We start from the raw sequence: 23987 nt of genomic DNA, 5'->3' as shown, positions 1-23987 counted from the left end.
GAAATAGTCTTCCCATTTAAGGAAAGGAAACAGAAAACAGGGGCGACAGACTATTTCTTAAACCTCGAGAATAGCTATAGGCCTACAAAAACTAAGTGAACAAAGAAATCTTGAATTATTCGATGTTCGATCAAGCCACGAGTATGGGCGATGGAATCGCCGAGGATCGAAACCATTGTGTTTCCAATTCGTTGTGCCGTGGCAGAGTCAGAGACTTCAGAAGCCGAACTGAGGTGGGAAACCGGTCACCCGAGCAGAGCTCCACCGACACACCGGGGACATCGGCATGCACACCGACTTCATCCAGCGAGGATGGGCACGATAAACTTTTAGGAGTGGATCCGGACTACTGTCGAAGAATTCTGGTCAGAGGTGAGTGATCGAAGACTAAATCTGTTTAAACTAACTGTTCATTTACTTCACATTTGTCTTAAAATAGCCAGTACTTCGGGGGGAAAATAAAAAAACATGTGTCTGCTGTCTCAAACAGACACCTTCTTTTTCTATAATTGAAAAAAAAAAAAAAAGATATATATTTTGTTTTTTACATATTTTTAGAATCAGAATTTCTCTTTAAGTCCTGGTGTATAATGTTCTTGTCGTGACAACAATCAAACACATGTATTATTCGATATGTTATAGGCCTACAATATTTTATTTATTACAACACTGACAAAGAACATCGAAGAATTGAACATAGTTCAAGTTCATGTTGGGATGTTTAGGTTTATTTAAAATAAATACTGCAAACTGCAATCGAATGCGCGATTAATGAATGTCTCTTGAGAAATATGAAAGGTATTAAGTCATAAACTACTGGCTTTTGATGAGCTCAGATTGGGTTTATATTTAAATGTATTCGTTGTGTTCATTTCTGTTTCCTTGGATGTCAGTGTGTGAGATCTAAACATATAGATGCTTAAAAATACTGACATGACGCCTCTATGATATTGGTTCTGTAAATATGAATATGTATCTATATTTGAGTACATTTCTAAACGCATTTAAAACTTCAGAATAATTGTTATCTTACCAAGAAGTAAGAAATAGCAATAAATCTGTGATCATGCTTGATTGCTTATTTATTTGTAATTATCTTTTTAATGTAATTTTTCCTTCTTCTTTTTTTTTTTTGTATACGTTCAAATGGACGGGCAGCGTGTTTTGATGTAGCCTAAATCTTGAAAGTAAAAGCTAAATTCACTGATGCCCTTATTCGGTATGTTGGACTGTATATAAATGAATATGTAAGATGTACACTTGCACAAAAAATGATCTGAATTGTAGCTATAACGACCATTACAATCTTGAGCCAAATTATTGTTCATATTTTAAACATTGCTTATCATGTCATTCAATGCAGTTGTACATTTTCAACTGACCTATTGTATTGACTGTTGTATTTATCTATATCTGCTAATCTCAGGTGAGGAAAACAAATACATGTTTTTAAAGGACAAGACCTTTTTATTATTGTTATTATTCCAGCATGCATACCTTAAAACTCTAATCATGAACCGTGAACTGCTGATTTGCAGATATTTTACGCATTTTTACGCACCCACAAACTAGAGTGCATTAGCACTGCAATAATGGCAATGATTGGACGAATCGGGTCTGATCGGTCTGAGTAGACGGGGAGTAGGGGATCTGAGTGGTTTTGGCTGAGTGGCTCGGCAGAGCTAAGCTCACAATCCCCGGTGTCACTATTTGTTTTTAAATCTGATGATTGAATGCGTCGGTTCCCTCATGAGAACCCCGGGTCACCGAAAGGTCAACAAGTCTGTATTATGGGCCGACAGGCTCTGGTCGATTTTAAACTACAAGGAAAGAGCAATAAGCATTTTAGTGCTTTATATCTACAAATACAATTAAGGTTATTGTCATACTGCAGGTCATCCAAGAGTGATAATCATATCATATCATATATATCATATCATATTTATATCATATATGATACTGGGCTGGGTTTGCCAGGCAGACATCCACATAGGCGGAGCTATGATCTCCAGAACGTCATTCAAAATATGAATACTTCACCACATAATATTAGAAAAATATAGCCAATTATTTTCAATCTAAATTCATATGTATAATATCACCATCAACGTTTAATATCATGTAACGGTTACTGTTTAGAAGTTGTGAAACTGTCAGCAAATAATTAAGATTTAGATATTTTTTTTTGGACAATACAACTTCTCAAATATGACTTTTTTTTCTTTCTTAAAGCATCTTTATTCCTAAATGTAGGCCTACAATTTTGACCCTGCTGCATGGAAGGTGTTTGGTGCAAGAAGAAACTGTGGATGGGTTTCTGTAAATAATAGTGTTTTCTCAAATCTGGTGAGGTGATTCATCAATCAAACTGAAAACAGAATTGAAAGATTCTCTAAATCAAAATAACAGTGTACATTGATTGGAAGAAATTCAGTTGATTTGAATACACAAGCCAGAATCTCATATGAGTTCAAAAGTGATTGAAATATGTGTTTGATATATGAAATTGGCCAACCTGGAACAATAGCTGGAAATAGTTCATAAATAGCAGTTCTTTAACACTAAATATACCGGAAGAAACATTTTCATCGTTTCCTCAATATGGCAGCTGAGCTCAAAACAACAACTTTAAATGTAGAAATGATGTTGTGAGATGCAATCATTTAGACATTTTCTCATATAATGATAAATGTACTTGAAACTTGTAACATTTTAGCTTTTTGCTCAATGATCTTCCCAAATGTACTATCCAAGACATTAACTGGCGGATGAAATGGCATTTTGGAACATATGGATATTCCCAATATTTTCCACACATACTGTCCCTTGATGCAGTATTTTCAACAAGACTTAAGTACTAGATTTTTTATCATGTATGTCAGTGGTGATATGAATAAAATATTATATCACTTGTTTCATGATGAGAAAGAAAAAATGATTTTCATGATGTGATTGCTAACAAAAATGTAGCTTATTTGCTTGTTCAGTTGCTTTGGACTGCTTGGAACTTGAATGTAGATGTTGTAGTACCTTTTCATGGTTTCATCCAACAAATAGACCAACTCAAACTTCTACATTACTCACTGCAGCAATGAAGTTTTAAAACATTCAAACTGCTGAGCACCTCTTCACACCCCAGTATAGAACTCATCACCATTTAGAGCAGATTTACAGTATTTTGGATTTTATATAATGGTAATTTTTTTTTAATTCTTAGAAGATAACTGACTGAATATATCAAAATTACCACAGCGTTTTTGCAATGTGACTATAAAATAATAATGACTTTAAAAATGCCCACCAACGGTATCCTAATGTATTGTATATATTTCCTAAACAGACGCCAAGGGCACTATTCGGGAGATTGTACTGCCAAAAGGCCTCGACCTAGACCGGCCGAAACGCACGCGGACCTCCTTCACGGCGGAGCAGCTCTACCGGTTGGAGCTCGAGTTCCAGCGATGTCAGTACGTGGTCGGTCGCGAACGCACGGAGCTTGCCAGACTGCTGAATCTTTCAGAAACTCAGGTACGACTTAAAATAAAAGCTTTTTTTTTTTTGTTATGTTATTGTGCTTCGATACTGAATTAGGTACTGCTTTTTAAATCTTATTACAAGAAAAGGCTACTTCTTTAGATTAAATACAACATTGTTATTATTATTGCTATTATTGTTATTGTTGTTAGTGATTAATAACAGTAATAATAGGCCTAATAGTTTATTGTTATTATTATTATTAGTGATTAATATCAGTAATAATATAATTGTATTGTTATTATTATTATTATTATTATTGTTGTTAGTCATTAATAACAGTAATAATAATAATATTAATAATAATAATAATAATGCATTATTATTATTATTATTATTGTTGTTAGTCATTAATAACAGTAATAATAATAATAATAGTAATAATAATGCATTATTATTATTATTATTATTATTAGTGATTAATATCAGTAATAATGTTTTATTTGTATTAATATTATTATTAATATAATAATAAGAATATAATATATGAGTAGTAAGCCTATAATTAACACATTATTCATTAACATGGCCATTTTTGAGATTTACATATATTTTCCTGCAACAATGCCAGTGTCAAGTTTAATGCGTCTCCGTAAATTCTAAAGTATTCTTATTCATATAATTTCTTAAAGACATCAGGTCATAAATGTACAATATTAACTATTCATCAAGCATTTTCTTTGATCTTACGTGCAACATTGAGTCGTGACGTATCGCCCTCATGCACTAAAGTGGATGTTATGGGACTGATTCATCCTCTGCACACATTACTGACCTAATTTGAAGATCAATGTATCTGTATCAGTATACTGGAAAAAGCAATATTAAAATCAACTTTATACTGGACCAGAAGTCCATAATAGCTCAACATTTCTTTTGGATGCTGTCCAGATCTTCAAATGACTCTTAATATTGTACATGTATTTAACAGTGTATCGCATACATATTTAGTAATGTACATATTAGTATCCTTTCCATGCAACTCCTATACTAGACTTTTTTACTTCTATATCCTTAATGATAATAGGCTACATTCCAAGTAGGCTACAATATGGCAAAATGCTTGTGTGTAGGCTACTATTGAACGACTGTCGTTATAACAGATTTGATTACAGTTAAATTATTAACTAGCATTCAGGTAAATAGAGAGGCTGATAAAACATAAAGAGCTCAAGGCCCGAGGAAAAAAATAAGATGGATATTTAAAAAGGTTTGTGGCATACTGGAAATAAATAAATCGGATTTTAATTTCCCGACAAAACTACGTTTTATTCAAAAACATTTTTTTCGGAATTCATCGATTTCAAACGGGGGTGAAAATAAATAAATAAAATAGATGATATTTTTGGTTCGTTATAATAAAAGCAACAGATTTCGCCAAGTCAAGTTAGCGCACCAAAGTTGGAAAAATATAACGAGCATATAGACGTCAGATCGTGCATGAGAGTCACCAATCACCTGTCTGCAAATGCTACATGTCAGCCTGCTTTGTTATGGGCACAATGCTTATAATTAGTATTCGCACAGTGGGCGTTAGTGGGCGGGGTTTCTCTTTGTCCAGACGTGAAGAAAAAAACGGGGGAAAAAAAAAACTGGGGTGCCCGTTTATCATCATGCATGCCCTATGAACTGCGTCGTCACAGTTAACCATTTCTTCTCTCAGTGTATTTTAAAAGTTTGATTTCAGTATCAATTACGTTATCAATCTGAAATACTACAAATATGGATTTTTTTTTTGTTTAGCCAAATTGTGTTATCATCCAAGTAATTGTAAGTAAAACAATAACAACTTTCCTCAGATAAAATGAACTGGATAAGACATTATGAAGCACATTTAAAAGGCTGTACAATACCATAACTGTATCTTCAAATAAAGGACATGATTCAAATGGTGCTGTCACCTGCAAGGGTTTATTTGGAAAATGTAATAGAGCCATTTCACAAGTTATATGCTTCAGGGTTTCTAACATTTTTTTAGCCTCGTTTGTGGTCCAAATAATATGTTCATAATTATTTAATTGTGGTGGGCAGGCTACTTACTATCTTCACATCCTGACCAAGTCATTCAACTATAGGCATAGTCGTGTTTATACATAGGACGTTTTACACTAAGCCAATAAAAAACGTGGTAAATAGTTACTTTATTCAAATAAAATAATTAATAAATCAAATGCAAAATTCAATTGAATATAATTTGAATCCTAGAAGCATATAGATGAAAATTGTCGCCTTGTCACAGATCAGAAATGTCAAGATTTTGATATCAGTCTAAAATATATTCGTTTGTGAAGTTTTGTTGGAGGCAACTTGGTGAGAAATATTATATGACACCAGGGGCGCTTTTTCAAAATCAGTTATTGCCGCTTGAAATATCTAGGCCTATAGGAATTTTTCAAAACACTCTCAGCGAAATCGTCAGGATTCGTACGACTTTTCTAAATGGACTAATTCGTATGATATCGACTGCTCTTGTTTGAATATCTATGACTATCAAAGCGACAATATTTTTTCCAAATAAAACATGCAATTATCGATGATTTGTTGAACAGATAAGCGGATAAGCTAATATCCTAACTGTGGAAATGTTCCAGAGACTCAATGATATTGGTTAAAGGGAATTTATTTCTCTTTTTTTTCCCCATACAAAACTCGTTTTTGGGAGCTTTTCGATGAGTTTGCGCCACAAAATGTAAAAATGTACAAATCAATCAAGAACTTTTACAGTCAGCTTTATAGTCTGTCTACTTACAAAATCACATATAGGATAAATAAAATGATTGTAGCCGATTTCTTTAGATGGTTTGACGTTAATAATATTCAGATATATGTAAGCTATTTCAAACAGATTTATCTCACATTACTGTCTGGGACATTTCTCAAACTTTGAAAAATCTTTACACAACTTTTAAAATCTGAACTGATTTAATAATACTATATACACTTGATACAGACAAAAACTGGGCATCCTACAGCAAACTCTCTCTCTCTCTCTCTCTCTCTCTCTCTCTCTCTCTCTCTCTCTCTCTCTCTTTATGGTTTAATTTTTCAATTTCAAATGATTTCAAATAAAGAAAGCAAAAGTATAAAATAAATTATAAGTATAATTATAAGTATAAAAGTATAATATACATATAAAGTTAATATTTCGTTTCTCTAAAAGTATTTCTGTAAAATGCTAAACCAAGAATGTTACAAAAGTGGTAGTCTAAAATGAATTGCCTTGGATATTTAGCAATAAATCGTGTTCTTGAACAGAACAAAAACGTTTCCATTTTCGTTTTAATGAAATGCCTTTTTAAAATCTGCATAGGCCTATTAAGCAGAGATTGTAAGTGCTAATACTCATTTACATTAATTGATGTTGCAATTCCCAGTTCAGCAACTTCTGTCAATTTTGATTAAAATAAAAAAGCAAAATGCAATAGATTAAAACACATGCAGAGCCGTATTCAAGATACGTAGAATAAAATGAATTTATTTTTCATTAGGCAAATCCAGTGCTGGTGAAACAAGAAAGAAGTAGCTCATTCAGTGTAAGAGAAATCATTGGACGAAAACGAAATTTTTATCTGTGTAGATTTTAAATGTAGACATTTGATTGGAAATAAAATAGCAATAAATGTAAGACATCGTGTGTTTCTTAAATTAAAAATGACGTAGAGGAATAACGAGAAATGTCCGCATTTACTTTTCAAAAAGGAACTTAGAAACGTCAAATCTTTCTAAAATGGTAAATTGTGGCTCTTGAGTGAATAAAACATCCAATAGGCATATTTTAACCACATGTATAGAGCTCGAAGCCTACATTAAAGTGTCATTTATTTATTTATTGTGTGTTTTGGCCATTGATGTACTTATTATAACACAGCTGTCCGTAGAAACCCGAACAACTTTGAATACACACAGATACACAAACTCTCGTCGTGACATTTCCATTAGGCCTATCCATTAAGAAAACCTGGTGAGTTTTATCATGATGCGGAATATGGATTTGATTGTTTTAAGAGCGGACATTCATGCCACACTGGTAAATCGCCAATTATTTTGCCATTTAAATGGTGTCCATGAAAATAAAAATGTTAAGAAAAAAATGTGACATCTGCATATGCTATTATGCAAACTGCAAGTATACAGCCTATAAATTAAGTAATAACATATTACACGATGCAGACTTTTTTTCTCAATGTAATGTCATGATATCAGTCAGACAGACAGACAGACAGACAGACAGACAGACAGACAGACAGATAGATAGATAAATAGATAGACAGACAAACAGACAGACAGACAGATGATAGATAGATAGACAGACAGACAGACAGGCATGCAGACAGACAGAAAGATAAATGATAGATAGATAGATAGATAGACAGACATGCAGACAGACAGACATATAGACAGATAAATGATAAATAAATAGACAGATAGACAGACAGACAAATAAATGACAGATAAATAGATAGATAGATAGATAGATAGATAGATAGATAGATAGATAGATAGATAGATAGATAGACAGACAGACATATAGACAGACAGACAGATAGATAGACAAACAGACAGACAGACAGACATATAGATGATAGACAGACAGACAGACAGACATATAAATGATAGATCTATAGACAGACAGACATACAGATAGATAGATAGACAGATAGATAGATAGATAAACAGACAGACATACATATAGATAGATAGATACACAGACAAACAGACAGGTAGACAGACAGATAGACAGGCATGCAGACAGACAGATACATTCTAGATAAATAGATAGAAAGATAGACAGACATGCAGACAGACAGACATATAGAAAGACAGATAAATGATAAATAAATAGACAGATAGACAGACAGACAGACAAATAAATGACAGATAAATAGATAGACAGACAGACAGATAGATAGATAGACAGACAGACAGACAGACAGATAAATAAATAAATAGATAGCTAGACAGACAGACAGACAGACAGACAGACATATAGATGATAGACAGACAGACAGACAGACATATAGATGATAGACAGACAGACATACAGACAGATAAATGATAGATAGACAGACAGACAGATAAATAGATAGATAGACAGACAAACAGACAGATAAATAGATAGATAGACAGACAGACATATAGACAGACAGACATACAGACAGATAGACAGATAGACATATAAATAGATAGACAGACAAACAGACAGATAGACAGACATATAGATGATATACAGACAAACAGACAGATAGACAGACATATAGATGATATACAGACAGACAGATAGATGAAAGATATAAAGGCAGACAGACAGACAGATGATAGATAGACAGACAGACAGTCAGACAGACAGATAAATAGACAGACAGATAGATAGATAGACAGACAGACAGATAGATACAAACACTGATGGATCAGTTATATACTGTCCATTTAACATATCAGAGCAATAATTGACGAACTATACACGTTTTGAACATCATAACTGAGGTTTACATCAAAATGTAGACTTTTCCCCAGACCCCATCCCCAGCAGGTGGCTCCCCGCTCCAGCATAAGACAGTGGGGAACCCAAACCACACGTGGCAGTCAGACACCATAAACTCATTGATAACTGATCTGATCCAGTGTCTTAGATATTTACCCATTCAAGATGCTGCTGTTAATTCACTCTTTATTCAGGGCTTTGGTTACCCTGTTAACCCCAGTTCAGTTTTGCTTAAATGGCTTGGGATCACTTAATAAAACAGATAAAATCGAGACTCATATAAAAAGAAATCAAAAGAACGACATGGCTTAAGCTACTGCCACCCAGATTTGGAAATAAACAGAATTTATGCAACTCTCAGAACACTTTGTTTCTTTGTGTTTATTAAAGTGCGAGCTTTTTTATTAGCGGAGTGACTGACGGTTCACTTTAGCATATCTCTCTAAGTGACCTTAACATCCATAAGCAGAGCAAGGGCACGATTTAACAAGGGCCCATTGAAAAACATCAGGAGAGTCTGATTATGTTTAATAAGGTTCAAAAGCATTTACACAGCATGTTTCAGACTGCAAATATGTTTGAAAGAATGTATTCTTTGGAGTCTAGCCACCATTATAAGGTAGATAAACAAACAAAGCTGGTAAATATGAAGTCTATCTGCTTTGAGTTCGCTGGTCCTCTCTGTGTTAAATGGCATCTTTAACAGAATTAAAATGGCAATCCTGAAAGTCTATAATGAGTCTGTGAGTGCAGTCTTTTTAACCAGCAGCATGTTGCCACAGAGTATGTACAGGCACACTTTACACACAAGGACTTCAAGAACAAGAAAACACAATTTTACTCTTTTTTTTTTGTTTTTGTTTTAGAGAGTTGGATTTTCAGTTGTTTGAGCCTTCTGTGTTCCTGTTTATCTTGAATAAGCCGTGCTGGTTAGGGCTTACAGAAATGTTTTGGTTGGCCTCATTCCAATAACATTAAAATGTTAATACCACCAGTGAAGGACGAGACTCAACTGGTGGTGGTGGGGTGGTGGAGGTTGCCATGTTAGCACACTGAAACAGCAATGTGATAGATTGTGAGCAGACTTATAAAGCAATAGCTTACATGTGATTGGCTAGAAATTACCCAGCTGATGATGCGATGACGTACAGCTGCTGGTTTTCCCGCTAGAACTACGCTGCGCTTACATTCTCAACAATAATATAAGTAGGTCATTAATAGAGATCTATATACAGGCTAATGAAATGTAATTACTGTAGTTCAATAACTGGGATTTCTGGATACTTGGAAATGATAAAGTAATAATTAATTAAAATGTAAAAATTTAAGACATTCAATTTCTCAATATCTCATTCAATAAAACTTTAAATATTTCTTGAAGCTTTGTACAAAAGCTTATCAATTGTGAAAGATATCAATTGTGAGACAAAAACATGTGTGAAAAAACACTTTAAACTGGGAATACGTTGTTTGGCAAAAATCAACAATATCAATCAGCAAAACGTGTCAACATTCATTTTTTATTTTCTCTTCACTCATGGAGAGGGACTGTTTATTTTTGTTACCAAGGAGAATTAACCTTGACTGTGGTCACCATTTGTATTTGATAAAAACATCTTACATTAGAATGTACAGATGATATTTGTTTTGTGAACTGAATGTCAGTGTGAATGAATTGAACAGATTCAGTGTCAAAAGTATATGCTTTTCAATGTAACTGTTGTTGGGTCTGCTGTGTATGTGTGGTCTTTATTCCTGAGACCCCTGGACTTCCTTAACACTTTGTACCCTTTTATTGTTGCATTCAGTTCATCCATGAAAAAGTCATGGATTTAATGGCTGAGAGATCAGGTAAGCCAGAAACAAACAGGGAAAGACTGAGGCAAATGGCCCTGTGAGAGCTTTAGAAGGAAAGACCATCATTACTTTTAATACAGTAAAAATATTTGGAGATTTCACAGGATATAAAAGTGTAGAAACAGTGGTTTTGACTGACTAGCCTGACAGCTGGCTTATGAGATAGATGGATAGATCAGATAACATCAGCTTTTCACAGAGACAAATGCATCTCTGCTGACTTGTCTCTACTCTTCCTGTCTCTGTCAGCTGACATGAGTCTTAAAAAGAGAAAGACTTAGCTGACTAACATTTTAATTCCCATTCAAGGGAAACTGTAAAAGGTTGGTGGGAACTGGTGACCCCTTTCAGTACTACATTGTAAACAACTTCATATTTTTAATTCAGATTTTTGGCAGACATTAAGGAAAAACACTTTGTAATCTGTGATTTTCATATTCTGCTCTATGTCTCCCACTGAGCTTGTGACCAACCCAAATGTGTTTGTTGTGCATTGTTCTCCACTGCAGCCAGACAGCATGTAAACTAACGTAATGTCTGGAGCGAGAAGTGATGCAATGTGGTCTAGAAGATGGAAACAAAGAAAGAAAGACCACAGAGTTTTGAAATGGAGAGTTCAGACAATCTGAATGCCTAATATGCCACTTAGCTGGTTGTGTTTTGGACACTGGTGTGCTAGTGTCCCCACCAAGCTTCTTTACTGTCTAAACCAGCAAGACATCTTTGATAAACTAGTAGTTAGACCACCACCAAACAAGCACAAATGAGTATTAATCAGCACAGTCCAGCCAGAAAATTCACACTGGTTTTAGCTAGTCTTTTCAGCAGGGAAGTAATAAGTAAATCCATTACACAGTGCTAGTCTACATGTGTGGTTGTGACACTGGGTAGATAAACCTAAAATAAGAATTTCTTCTTGACAATGCCAAGCACAAATTAGTTTTTCGCTCTGTTCCTCACACAATGCTATCTTAAGATGTCTAAAGTCTTTTACTACTATGTTTTTAACGTATACACTTAGCATCTGCGTACAGTTGAATGCTAGCCTTTCAAAGTATAATTCATTTGACTGTACACGCGTACACAGGCAGTTGGCACATGCAGGCTACTGCATGCAATTACATCTTATTCTACCACTTCTTCATGACAGCGATAGCTCAACTGTGAGTGTTGCCACCTTGTGGACCCAATATAGTGCAAATATTTCCAGTCATACGCGCATAATGTGTGTATACTTTGGCCTTTAAAAGATGATACATTTTAATGTTTGCATTACATAACCAACTACATTAACAAGCTTGCTTGATCGTGATCAAATTGCACAGTAGCTTATCTTATACAGCGTTTCACTTTTGACACAAAGGGCAGATGATATCAGAAATCATGCAGCTCGTTGAGGAGAGGAACTATTCTTTTTCTAAGAGATTATACTTGTTTTTTACCATTGGCGCCAAAGGTTTCTGTGAACTACTTAGGTTTACAATACTTTTGAAAATGCATCCCTAGCCATTCTTCGTTGACCTCTCTCATCAACAAGTTGTTTCCATCCACAGAACAGCCACACACTTTTTTTGGCACCATTCTGAGTAAACTCTAGAGATGATCGGCAGTTACAGAAATACTCAAACCAGCCTGTCTGGTACCAACAATCAAGTCCTCGTGGTGGCGTAGTGATTTACCTCAATCTGGGAGGTGGAGGAAGAATCTCAATTGCCTCTACGTCTGAGACCGTCAACCCTTGCATCTTATCACGTGGCTTGTTGAGTGCATTACATTGGAGACATATTGTATGTGTGGAGCCGCATGCGCTATTCACCACGTGCCCCACCGAAGAGGTTACCCCATGTGACTCTACACTCCCTAGCAACCGGGCCAATTTGGTTGCTTAGGAGACCTGGTTGGAGTCACTCAGCACACCCTAGGATTCGAACTCGTGAACTCCAGGGGTGGTAGTTGGTGTCTTTACTTGCTGAGCTACCCAGGCCCCGGGTTGATGTGAATATTAATTGAAGCTCCTGAACCATATCTGAATGATTTTATGCATTGCAGTGCTGCCACACAATTGGCAGATTCGATAATCTCATGAATATGGAGGTGTACAGGTATTCCTAATAAAGTGTTTAGTGAGTGTATATCCTTCTCTCATCCTCACATTTCATCCTTGCTTCCTTTCATCGCATCCTGAGAGGGAAGAACTAGGACATGAGGAAAGGATGCTAGGACTCGAGGGAAGAATGCAAGGAAAGGAAACAAGGACTTTAGAAATAAGAAGCGCCATGTATTTTTCTATGAGATATTACTAGCATGTGCAATTGGATGTTTACCACTAGGGGCATTGTGCTTCAGTAGGGATGCCTTTTAATTCATTAGGGTGCACAATCTATCTGTATCTGACCACACACTAAGCCTAATTGCCAGATCACACATGCACGCAGGCCAAATCAGGCAGTAGTGCTATGGGGAAGGAAACTAATAATAGTCCAACTGCTTTTGCTGTTAGGAGGATTATAGAGCGATATCTACCAGCAATTCAGTAAGATGGAGTTGACCCTTTGCTGAACCTGCATGGACATGTGTTTCAACAAAACTAGAACCAAGGGCCAAGGTTCAGTGTATGAAGGCAAAAGGGTAAACAGGCGCAACAGAGTAGGAAGATAAGGTAGATGGAAGGTTATAAGCAGGAGAAAAACAAGTTTATTTAATTTGGATGACTCATAATTAAGAGGGAATGGACAATACCCACATAATAAATATACACACAAAAACATACCAATATTTTTCAATCACACATTCTTCCCAACTTCATTACCCCACAGGTGCGGTGTATTTTACAGAATGCATGCACATTACCTAACATGCATACATGCTGCACATTCTAGCATGCATGTGTTCCCTTCACACCATATGTTGTGGCAGATGCGCCAAGAGAGTTTGTAAAGACATCAACTCAGGCTTCAGCTAAATCAAAAATCCCTTGGTAAAGATGCATGACCTTCAAGAATTAATGACCAACAATTAATGACAAGAATTAATGACCTTCAAGCCCTCTAAAGAAGAGGTCAAAGAGCGGTCACCAAATACCAGAATGCCACATTGTGTTCCACGCTACATGGCGTTATCACATGTGTGGGATAACCAGGGCAGTTTGAGGGCAGTTTAGCCCCTGGATGGGGTCAACGAAAGTATCAAAAAGATCAGAGGAAAGCATCTATCACGCAAGAGGTTTTTACCCAACTCACTTTAAAAGATTAAAGTTTAGAGTTCATTAGTTGTATTTTAGTAATGTAGTGGTACACCGTAGACAATTTTAAAGCAGTGGATATGTTTACAGAAGTCTTTGCTGAGGTATTTTCCAACTTCAACTTGGAAGCATGAGTTCTTAAATGCTGCTTATTTATTGAACTTTGCCTTGTGACATTGATTCTTCTGAAACAAATTGTATGACACCAACATGGAGCGTATCGAGAGTGGACACCATGTTTTATTTGACGTAAACAAGACTGGGAGGGATAGGACGTACAGTCAGTTCAATATTTTGTCATGTCTAATTTTCACAACCCATATTTTCTGGTGTTTTTTGACAACTGGGAATGTTTCGCAAAGACCTATTTTTTTATGTTTTGATGCCTGAACGATCAACACTAACTTACACAACAGTATAACCAATTGATCTGTCTGTATTTCTATCCTTCACAGCTTAGTTTTCATTTGTACCACATTAAATGTGGCGTCTAACCCGGCAAAGGTCAAACTCTAGTTGAACTATTTTAATTTATGAGTATTGGCAAGCTACAGCTTCAAAGTAGGTTCCCCAACAATGATACAGGAGCACAGTTTTTTTTTTTCAGTATGATACCAATATCTGATTTGATGAATTAGCTTATTGGAACACATTCTACGCTGTGAAGTGTGCACACCAGTGCCTAGTGGAGATTCTGAAAAAGCTTAGCAAAATATGCTGAAGAAAGAGAGTGAAGTGGATTGGGATGCTGCGGGTGAGGGAGCAAATCCATGTCATGCAGATCCTGCATTTAGAAATCTCTGCCCTAGCTCTGAACCCTCTATCTCATTAAAGAGGATTTAATTCCAATAGTGTAAATGTACTATGGAGGAGATTTGCTTTTGTCTCCTCTTCTCCCCTATGTTCATTTTTTTTTTTTCTTTTTTTGTTAAAGTAAAACTTTTCTCAGGCTCCATTCTGTGATGTTAAGACCAAGTAAACTCCGCCCACTAGTGGCCCTGAAAAGCTGATTAGTATGGGTTTGGCCCTTTCTGGGGGCCTTTATGGTCTCAAAAATGTGCATACACAGATTATAGGGATAAAGCAAAAGAATAAAAGCTTTAAATGGATTCAAGGTGAGCGTATAAATACATTTTTGTAAACTCAAAAAATATTTTTAAAATAATCAAAGAATACTGGTATTGGATTGGATTGCTTGGATTGTAGCATCAGTATGCTTTTGTAAGCTAAGGGATCACTCCACAATCTCATTATCCTCACACTAATGGGCATGTAGAGTCCATGATCTCAGTGTTACAGACTTCAGCTTTATTACTGCTTACAAAACTGTTGTCTGGGCAGGGTCTTATTCAGCTGTTAGGGACTTAATGTGTTTAAAATGGTCTATAATTATTTTTCCTGTGTGTGTGCGAATGCAAGATCTTTTTGTATGTTGTGTGTCGACCCTTGACATTATGGAGGTCATACCACCCCAGCCCACCAACTCCAAACATACAGTCCAAATTTCTAACCCCAGGGTCATGTGTTTTTAGCATGTCCAAGTACATAGTCAATGTTTATATCAATGTGAGCAACTGAAACTGTGCGTGACAGGGGTTGAAATGTAAGAGGGATTGGTGACGTCAGCCGCAAAGGAAAATCGTTTCAGACAGTTTACTGTGCACAATTCTTAGGTGCACATTATAACAGAAAATATATTTGTTTTTAAAACCTTTAATCAAAATTGTATAACTTGCTTCGTCACTTTTCCCAGATGTCTCCAAAGTCATTTAAAGGAATAGTTCAGCAAAAATGTAGAACTCTTTCATCATTTACTCACCTTTCTGCCAATTCAAACTCATATGAAATTCTTTCTGAGAAAGTCAATAGGGGTCCAATAATTTCCAGATCCAAAAAAGACAGAAAGGCTGTATTAAGGTAATCCAAACAACGCGAGTGGTTTTACTTTTGTGAGTGGTTTTGTCTTTTGAAAAGTTTTCCTTAATCGCTATTAGCGCATTTACCGTTTAAATGCATTTAAACCAACATAAACATAAACAAAATAAATTATAGGCATTGATCAGACAAGACAAAAATTGACATTAGAATCCAATGTACTGTTTATTTACATATTATTGAACATAAGCAAATCATTGGCCTACAGTTCACAGCAACCAATTTTGGAATTTAATTTGTCAATCAGTCTGAGATTTATTATGAGGGCTTGTTTAAGGATGCATCAATGTACACCTGAATCAGACGGATGATTCTAGAGCATAGAAACATAAAATGTTTAGGTCGCTGTGTTAAGATACTAAACTTAGTTTAATACTTAGAAAAACACGTCTTGAGATCCCTACAGTACGTTTGGATTTGCGTTCCATCTGCATTTGAACACAAGAACGTGTCCTCATGTTGTGCTGTCTGCTGAAGGGTTGGTTTGTTCTCTGTATAAACTGCCCATTGCCTATACAGCTGGAGATTTGCTTACTGCCCCCTGGAGAGAACAGGTGGTACTTCAAGATTAAATTGCTCAGGAATCTTCCTTATTATGGTCTGGGGACAGGATTAATTGTTAATTCAACACATAATTTTTTATATAATTAATCGCACTTAAATAATGCATTAAAATGACAGCCCTACTAGAAACTTTACATTTTGGAATATTGCTCACCCAAAACCGATTGTATCACATCATGGATATGAATTACCTTTCTGCTGCCTTTATGTTCTTTTTGGAGCTTGAAAGTGTTGGACCACTTTGACTTACATTGTAATGAAAAAAACACTTTATATCTCCATCAAAAGACCTAAGTTTGTGTTCTGCAGCAGAAAGAAAGTCATACGAGTTTGAGATGGGATAAGGGTGAGTAAAAGACGAGAGAATTATAATTTTTGGGTGAACTAACCCTTTTAAGTTTCAACCAATGTGTGCTGTTGATATAAGACTGGAGCAGTCCTTCACAGTTGACTGCAAGCTCTGGTATTGAACACCTACATTACTTTTACAGGATAAATGATCAAATCAAGACCCATCCAACATCATTTTCCTCCTCTGTAAACTAGGTTTTGAATGTTTTTCATGTTGACATGAAACTGTCAGTTACAAGCAAATAACGTACATATGACATGAACGCAATCCCTTTGGCTATTGTTCGGTATGTCGCTGTTCACTGCTAAAATCATTTTTTCCCTGCATACGTACACCGATTATATAGAGAGAAAAGTGTCAAGGCACAGGTTCTCCTAGAATAGACAAGTGTTAAGTGCTTTGCTTGATGGCCGTGGTTAGTGGAAGTGCCCTAAGTGGGATTGGAAGCTCCGTCACGGCATGTTGTAGAGCTCTAAACATTAAAAGTGAGAAAATGAGAGTGAATGTGTATTTCTGAGAACTTACAATGTGTTGATGTGTTTGTGCGTATGTATGTAGTCGTAAATGGCACTGTCTCAGTTGCAGTCCTCCTTCGTGGTCCCAAGGGTCAGGCATAGCAGCAGGTGACAGGTAAAAACCCGGTCAGGATGAGATGCATTTTTCATAGCCTTGATTTTCTCTGTTTATGAGCAGAACTTGATCTCAACCCATCGTTGACCCCAAAATATCCTATGCATTAAAGCAGCACTATATCAATTAAACATGTAGAACAAGGACAAGCAGAGTTCAGTGCACTTTTTAACCTGAGGTCAGCAGCATTTTAACCTGAGTTTAATGCACTTCGGAACATGCCTCATAAGGGAAATACCTTGGCATGGCATGACATATGTCATGTTGTAGAAATAACAAACCCAGTCTAGTTAAAGAGACAAACTCTTTGTGAGGTAATTAGTTGTGCTTGCAAAGTCACTTGCATTTTATTAAACTTGTCCTACACTGTTTGTGCAATGAACATGAAAGATATTACAAACAATGCAGCTTGTTGAGGAGCAGCGTGTTACTTTCATAAGCGATCACACCCAAGATTTTCACCAAGCAATTCGATAAATTGGGGGTGATCATCTGTGCTACGCGACTGCTATTGGGTCCTTGAATAACAAATAATCTCAAAAGAAGGGCATCTAGTAGAGTTTCTGGTGCCCCCCTAGGTTATGATGGTGCCCACCTTGGAATTTGGTTGAATTTTGTGGAATCTGCGTATAGGGAGTGCCAGAACTGGGAACGAGAATACAAGAGACTTGGGGATGAGCTCTTTTGACTTGGGAATTGAGCAACCACCTAAGTGGCAAATTCTGCACGAGCAAGCACCACTCACATTTTCTTAAGAAAATCATGTCCTTCACTCTTTGTTTCTTTAACAATTTTCACTGTTGTTTCACAGGTGAAAGTATGGTTCCAAAACCGTCGCACCAAACAGAAGAAGGACCAGACCAAGGACACTGACAAGCGTTTGTCGTCCACTTCCGAATCACTTGCCACATGCAACATCCTGCGTCTCCTGGAGCAGGGGCATCTTCTGTCCGTGCCCTCACCTCCACATAACCCGCTGCTGGCTCACCCACACCCAGGCAATGGCTCTCTCCTCAGCAGCCCATCTGTGTCCTCTTCGCCTGGGGTGAGTAGCACCACCTCACCTCCTGGGGCCATAACAGGAGGGGGTGGGACTTTTGGACTGTCACTCTCTTCTTTAGGAGGCACTCCGCCCTCGCCACGCCTGGGGGTTCCGCCCCCCCCTCTTTGCTTTACCATGCCTCTCTTAGGCGGGGCCCATCATGAACTGCCATCTGGATATGGGTGTGGATCCTCGGCATTTGAGCCCTACACAAGGATAGAAAGGAAGGATGGAGAGTTAAGTGGAAAGAAGACAATTTCCTAAAAGTGTTCCCTTCCTGCTGTACCTGCTTCCGTCTACCTGTCTCAGGGGTCTCACCTGTGCCGCAATCAGCCAGGAGTGGTCATAGGGGAAGAGTGTGGATGGATTAGAGCTGTGCTAGAACTCAATGTCTTTGTTTTCGGAATCTGATTCATCATCTTCTTGCTGGCCTCTCTTGCGCTAGTGCCTACAACCAAATTCCTGAAAAGAAGTCAGTATGACACCATCTTTTCTGTGGAGGTGCGGTAAGGAGCGTTTGAGAGATAAAGGATGAAGCCTTGTAATTAATCATTACTGAATCTAGCAAGTTCTTGTCATTTACACTGTTTTCTTCAATTTTTGAATTAATTGTGTGGTGCGGAAAGCCTCCAGCTTATTCTATGTGAATAATGGAAAACTCTGTAAATGTAACTATAAAAGGCAAAATTGTTCTGTTTGTTTCAAAATGGGTGTTAAAAAACGAAATCAAAAAACGAAAAGGAAGAAAAAAGTGAAGTCATAATGTCATGTTTGATCATCCTTGTGATATGTTTTTATGCTGCTCTAAATTAAGTGACTTCAATTGTCATTTTGGGGGAGCTTTTTGTCGATATCAATGTGTGTCCATATGAAAGAATGAGAGAATTTCATGCTATACTTAAACAGTTATAACAAGGCACTGACAAATATGTTTTTGATTTATTTCACAGTGGACATTTGTGAAGGTATACTAACAACAGTTAAATGAACATTCTGGAGCACTGATTAATTATTCATATAGTGCTGTTGGCTGTTTCAGATTCAGTAACTACCTTACGTCCGGCCCTGTCAAGATCGACTTTTTAGCACCAGCACATTCCATAATGCTAAAATAATTTGCATTAAAAAAATTCTCAAGGCCAAGCTGGTGTTAAACACATACCCCTTTTAAATACTTTCCCTTCAAAATTCTTGGTTGAAAAGTGTAAGCCATGCCCACGCTGTACTCTCATTGGATCAGCAACATGTTATATTGCCCTAGGTTATCATGCTGCCTTATACTAGAGAGTTGCTTCCAAATAAAACTGACACAAAGGGCTAATTATGCTGACTTCCAAGACAGAATGCCAGCCACTTTGTTTCTTTGGTTCTTGAAGCACATGGTTTCATCCTTTCAGATCTTAGGCAATGTTTAATTATTGATTAAATGTGCATAGGATCTGTTTCACATCAGACTCACAGTTTTGCATGTGCACAACATTTAGACAAGGCTATCGGGTTACATACAAAATGCCCGCCATTTCAATATTACTTGAAAACCTTATCACAACCAATATTTATGAATACAATTTAAAGAACAAACTTGTTGTCCCAAATTATGACCTTTGTCCTCCTGAGTCAGTATTAGTTATGAATGTGATTAGCATTGTCCTTGACAAAGCCATTAGGTTAGTCAGAATTCCAACCTGCAATTAATCTGATGCACTTTTTTTCTTAGGCAGTTTTGCTAACAACCTAGCATACATTTCGTCAACACTAGCATACATTGGTTTAAAACAAATTCCAGTTTTTGCTTGTTGAAAGACAGCCAAATATTTTAAAGAGTTCCAGCCATCTACAACTACTTGGTGAAAAAAGAAAATACAAAAAGAAAAACGCAGGCTTGTTCAGCTGTAGGGATTTCAGGTTAAACTAATTAAAGAGATAGTTCACCAAAACATTAACATTCTCTCATAATTTCCACACCTTCATGCCATCCCAGATGTGAGACTTTCTTTCTTTTGCAGAATACAAATGAAGATTTTTAGAAGAATATCTCAGCTCTGTAAATCCGAGTAATGCAATTGAACGGTGACCAAAATATTGAAGCCCCAGAAAGCACACAAAGGCAGCATAAAAGTAATCCATAAGACTCCACTGGTTCAATCCATGTCATCTAAAGTGATCTAATCAATTTTGGGTGAGAACAGACCAAAATATAACTCCAAATGGATTGCTTCATAAAGACATGGATTAAACCAATGGAGTCTTATGAAATATGTTTATGCTGCATTTGTGCTTTTTTTCAAAGATTTGGTCACCATTGACTTGCATCATATGAACCTAAAGCGCTGATATCTTCTGAAATCTTTCTTTGTGTTCTAATTAAGACTAAAAAGGTCATACAGGTTTGGAACTATTAATCATTAATGAAAAATAAATGTTTAATGAACAATCCAAGTCAAGATGTTACAGATTATTCTTAGCGTAAATGGTGTTGATTGAGATCAGGCTTTTTGAGGAAGAAAAATACATGAACATAGTATTGGTTTATTTAACATCTATTATTTGATTGCAAATGGATCACAACCTGTTCTGAAAATGATTGTTGCAGGGGTGTTGATGTTGAACATTTTCTACAAGCATCATATGTAATTCACTGCAGCGTCATTGGGTCTGAAACGCCGATGGAAACCTGGCTGGCTAAAATTTGCGGATACAGTTGAGGTTTGCAAAATTAAGATTCAAACACATCCTTTTGCTTATTCACTCTCTTGTTTTGTTACATCATCAAATGTAGCATTCAACAGTCTGTATTTAATTGTGGTGAGACTTCTTAACCTGGCAAAACAGCAACAGTTGTGAATAGAATTAAAGACAAAATCAGACAAAAAGAAAGTTTTGAGTTTTGAAGACCTTTACCGTCACTTGATCCAAAATGATATATACAGTTCATCCCTGGAACATGTCTGAAATATGTTTTATCAATATGGCAAATAAGCAAAGATAAATAAATACTAGCAGAAATAAATAATATCCCATGTAAACTGCCACAGACTTGATTGTAAATTGTTTAGAACATTCCAGTAAGGTTTGAGTTTGTTGTGATTGTTTGGCAAACACATTTTTAATTTAATTTTATTGTTTTGTTTGTTGCTTTCTGTTTTGAGCTCTCCCTCACATTTCCTTCCATATTTAAAAGGTCAGTGGTCAGTGTTCTTGTTCTTACACAGAGGTTATGTGTAAGTAAGCCATACGTTTTTTGGCAGTATAACGTTTGTGTGACGGTGTCCGAAAATAATAATAATTAAAAAAAGAATAATAAGAATGGCACCAGCTACTCACAAATAAAGAAAACACTTAAACAGTATGTAAATATATGAGTCTTTGCACAGTACTTTCATGTTGTATTATGTGATTTTACAGAAAAAAGAAAGAATGAAAAACATAAATGCTTTACAATTCTTTGTCTCATTAACTATTTGCACTTATTTAAAAACAATTTTTTTTTTTTTTTTTTGTGATCTGTTGCAAAAGAGCCTTTTTCATGGTTTGGTGAAAAAGAGCCAAGATATTGTACAATATGTACATGTGTTTTTATTCATATGCATATAAATATATGTCTATGTAATCTGCCTGCTTGTGTGTCTTTTGTACAACTCTCCACATTTTCGCTGATAATAATTCACTCTTAGACACAATTACTTTTAATTCCAGTTATCAGCATTTTCCCATTTACATATGCAAGAACATGTCAACTTTCTATTCATTATCATTATGTAAATATAAGAGATTTCATTAGTTATTACATAAGTTGTTTAGATAATCCGAGAATTCCCGAAAGAGCAGAAGATGCTCCATTTAAAGCTATCAAAAACAAATCTGTTTCCAGGTCACAAAAGTGCATTCTACCGATATTTTCAATATTTATATTTCAGCTTTGGATGACATAATGCAAACAGGCAGTAACCTGCACCTCTATCTGTCTTTAAACAACCCCTAAAAACTTTCAGTCTTTTCTCCCGATGAGCTAGACGGCACAGTCATTTATTTCAGGATATGGTGGACATCCTGACACAATATGTTTAACCACATGTTAGTCCCCTCTCTCTCCTCCCTGTGCACTCCCTTTCAGAGATGTGCTGGGACAATCAACTCCAGGGTGCCAATTAAAATGATTGGCATCTTTTCTTCATGGGAGTGGATGGATGGAGGGCAAGGGGACTGGATGGGTGGCCCAGTGGTTTGTGTGTGGGTAAAAAAAAGGTGGGGTGAGAAACACAACTGACAGAAACAGTGTTCATTAAGACAGTGGTTTTTAACTGGTTTTGCTTCAGGACCCAGATTTTACATCTGACATTACGTGGTGACCAACACACTGCCTACATTGTTTATCAGACAAAGGTAAAAATCAACTTAGAATAAAACATGGAAATTCATTCTTACCATAACCTGCATATGTCCAACAATATGCAAAATTATTAACATGAAATGGGCTGTAAAGGAAAATTGACAATTTTGTTAATACATATAAAATACCAGAAGAGTGATTTACCAGCCTAACACTGACTAAATATTGTAATTTAGTACTAGCCATTTAAAAAATGTGCCCTCCTGCTCACCGTTGCACTACGATACCTTCATCTGGAGTGATGTCTGTGCTGTATTATAACTCAGATAAATGCTTAGTGCATTGGCAATGCAAGCTTTTCATCTCCATTTTCGATCAAATCAAGTGGATAAAAATGAATCTGATAACAAAAAGTATAATACAGTCAGGCTATCAAATCTAGAACGCTTGTGAGCAAAATCCCAAAAAGACGAAATTACTATTACAGCTTGGCATCAATTTACACTCCAGTTTGACAAAAAGAGAGCCCCATCAATCCAACAGCCTCAATTTATTTAATTTTCTTTTTGGCAATCAACGTAAAACCTATTTTGCTGGTCCTGGCCTTCACTCCTTTAACCACGCATCACTGTACCACTGCCACCCTCCCTTTTTCTTTACAATCCTTTTCTTTTCACTACCTCCCTCTCTCTCTGTGTCCCTTTCTCTATCCGTCTGTGCTCCCCAGACCCTGTTCAGTGACCCTGCAGGAGGCTTCATCAGTAATTAGGGTTGCTAATTGGGGGGGTGATGGGGCCGGGGTCCTCTACACACCTGCACAAGTCATGTGACCCATCAAGAGGTGCGCGTGTCAAAGGCCATGAGGGTGGGGGGTTGGGGGGGTATGTGGTGGGATGGATCAGCTGTGAAGGTTCTGGATTAGTCAGAGAGGAGAGATCATGAAAGAATGTAAGGAAGTGCTATAGGGGTTAATTGCAGGAAGACCCCTGGGCCTGACCAGCTCAGAAGAGCCCCCTAGCA

The 23987-nt window shown here is 36.5% G+C and overlaps 1 protein-coding gene across 1 annotated transcript; it reads left to right on the top strand.

Moving 5' to 3' along the window:
- Positions 1-122: 122 nt before the first annotated feature.
- Positions 123-18901, top strand: LOC127618923 (ventral anterior homeobox 2-like). The gene is made up of 3 exons (XM_052091629.1): positions 123-372; positions 3341-3528; positions 18407-18901. The coding sequence occupies exons 1-3, from the start codon at positions 123-125 to the stop codon at positions 18899-18901; spliced, it is 933 nt and encodes a 310-aa protein (XP_051947589.1).
- Positions 18902-23987: the final 5086 nt, after the last annotated feature.

Source organism: Xyrauchen texanus, chromosome 2, assembly GCF_025860055.1.
Source record: "Xyrauchen texanus isolate HMW12.3.18 chromosome 2, RBS_HiC_50CHRs, whole genome shotgun sequence".
Classification (NCBI taxonomy): Eukaryota; Metazoa; Chordata; class Actinopteri; order Cypriniformes; family Catostomidae; genus Xyrauchen; species Xyrauchen texanus.
Note: the sequence above shows the minus strand (reverse complement) of the source record. Positions and strands in the feature narration are given on the sequence as shown.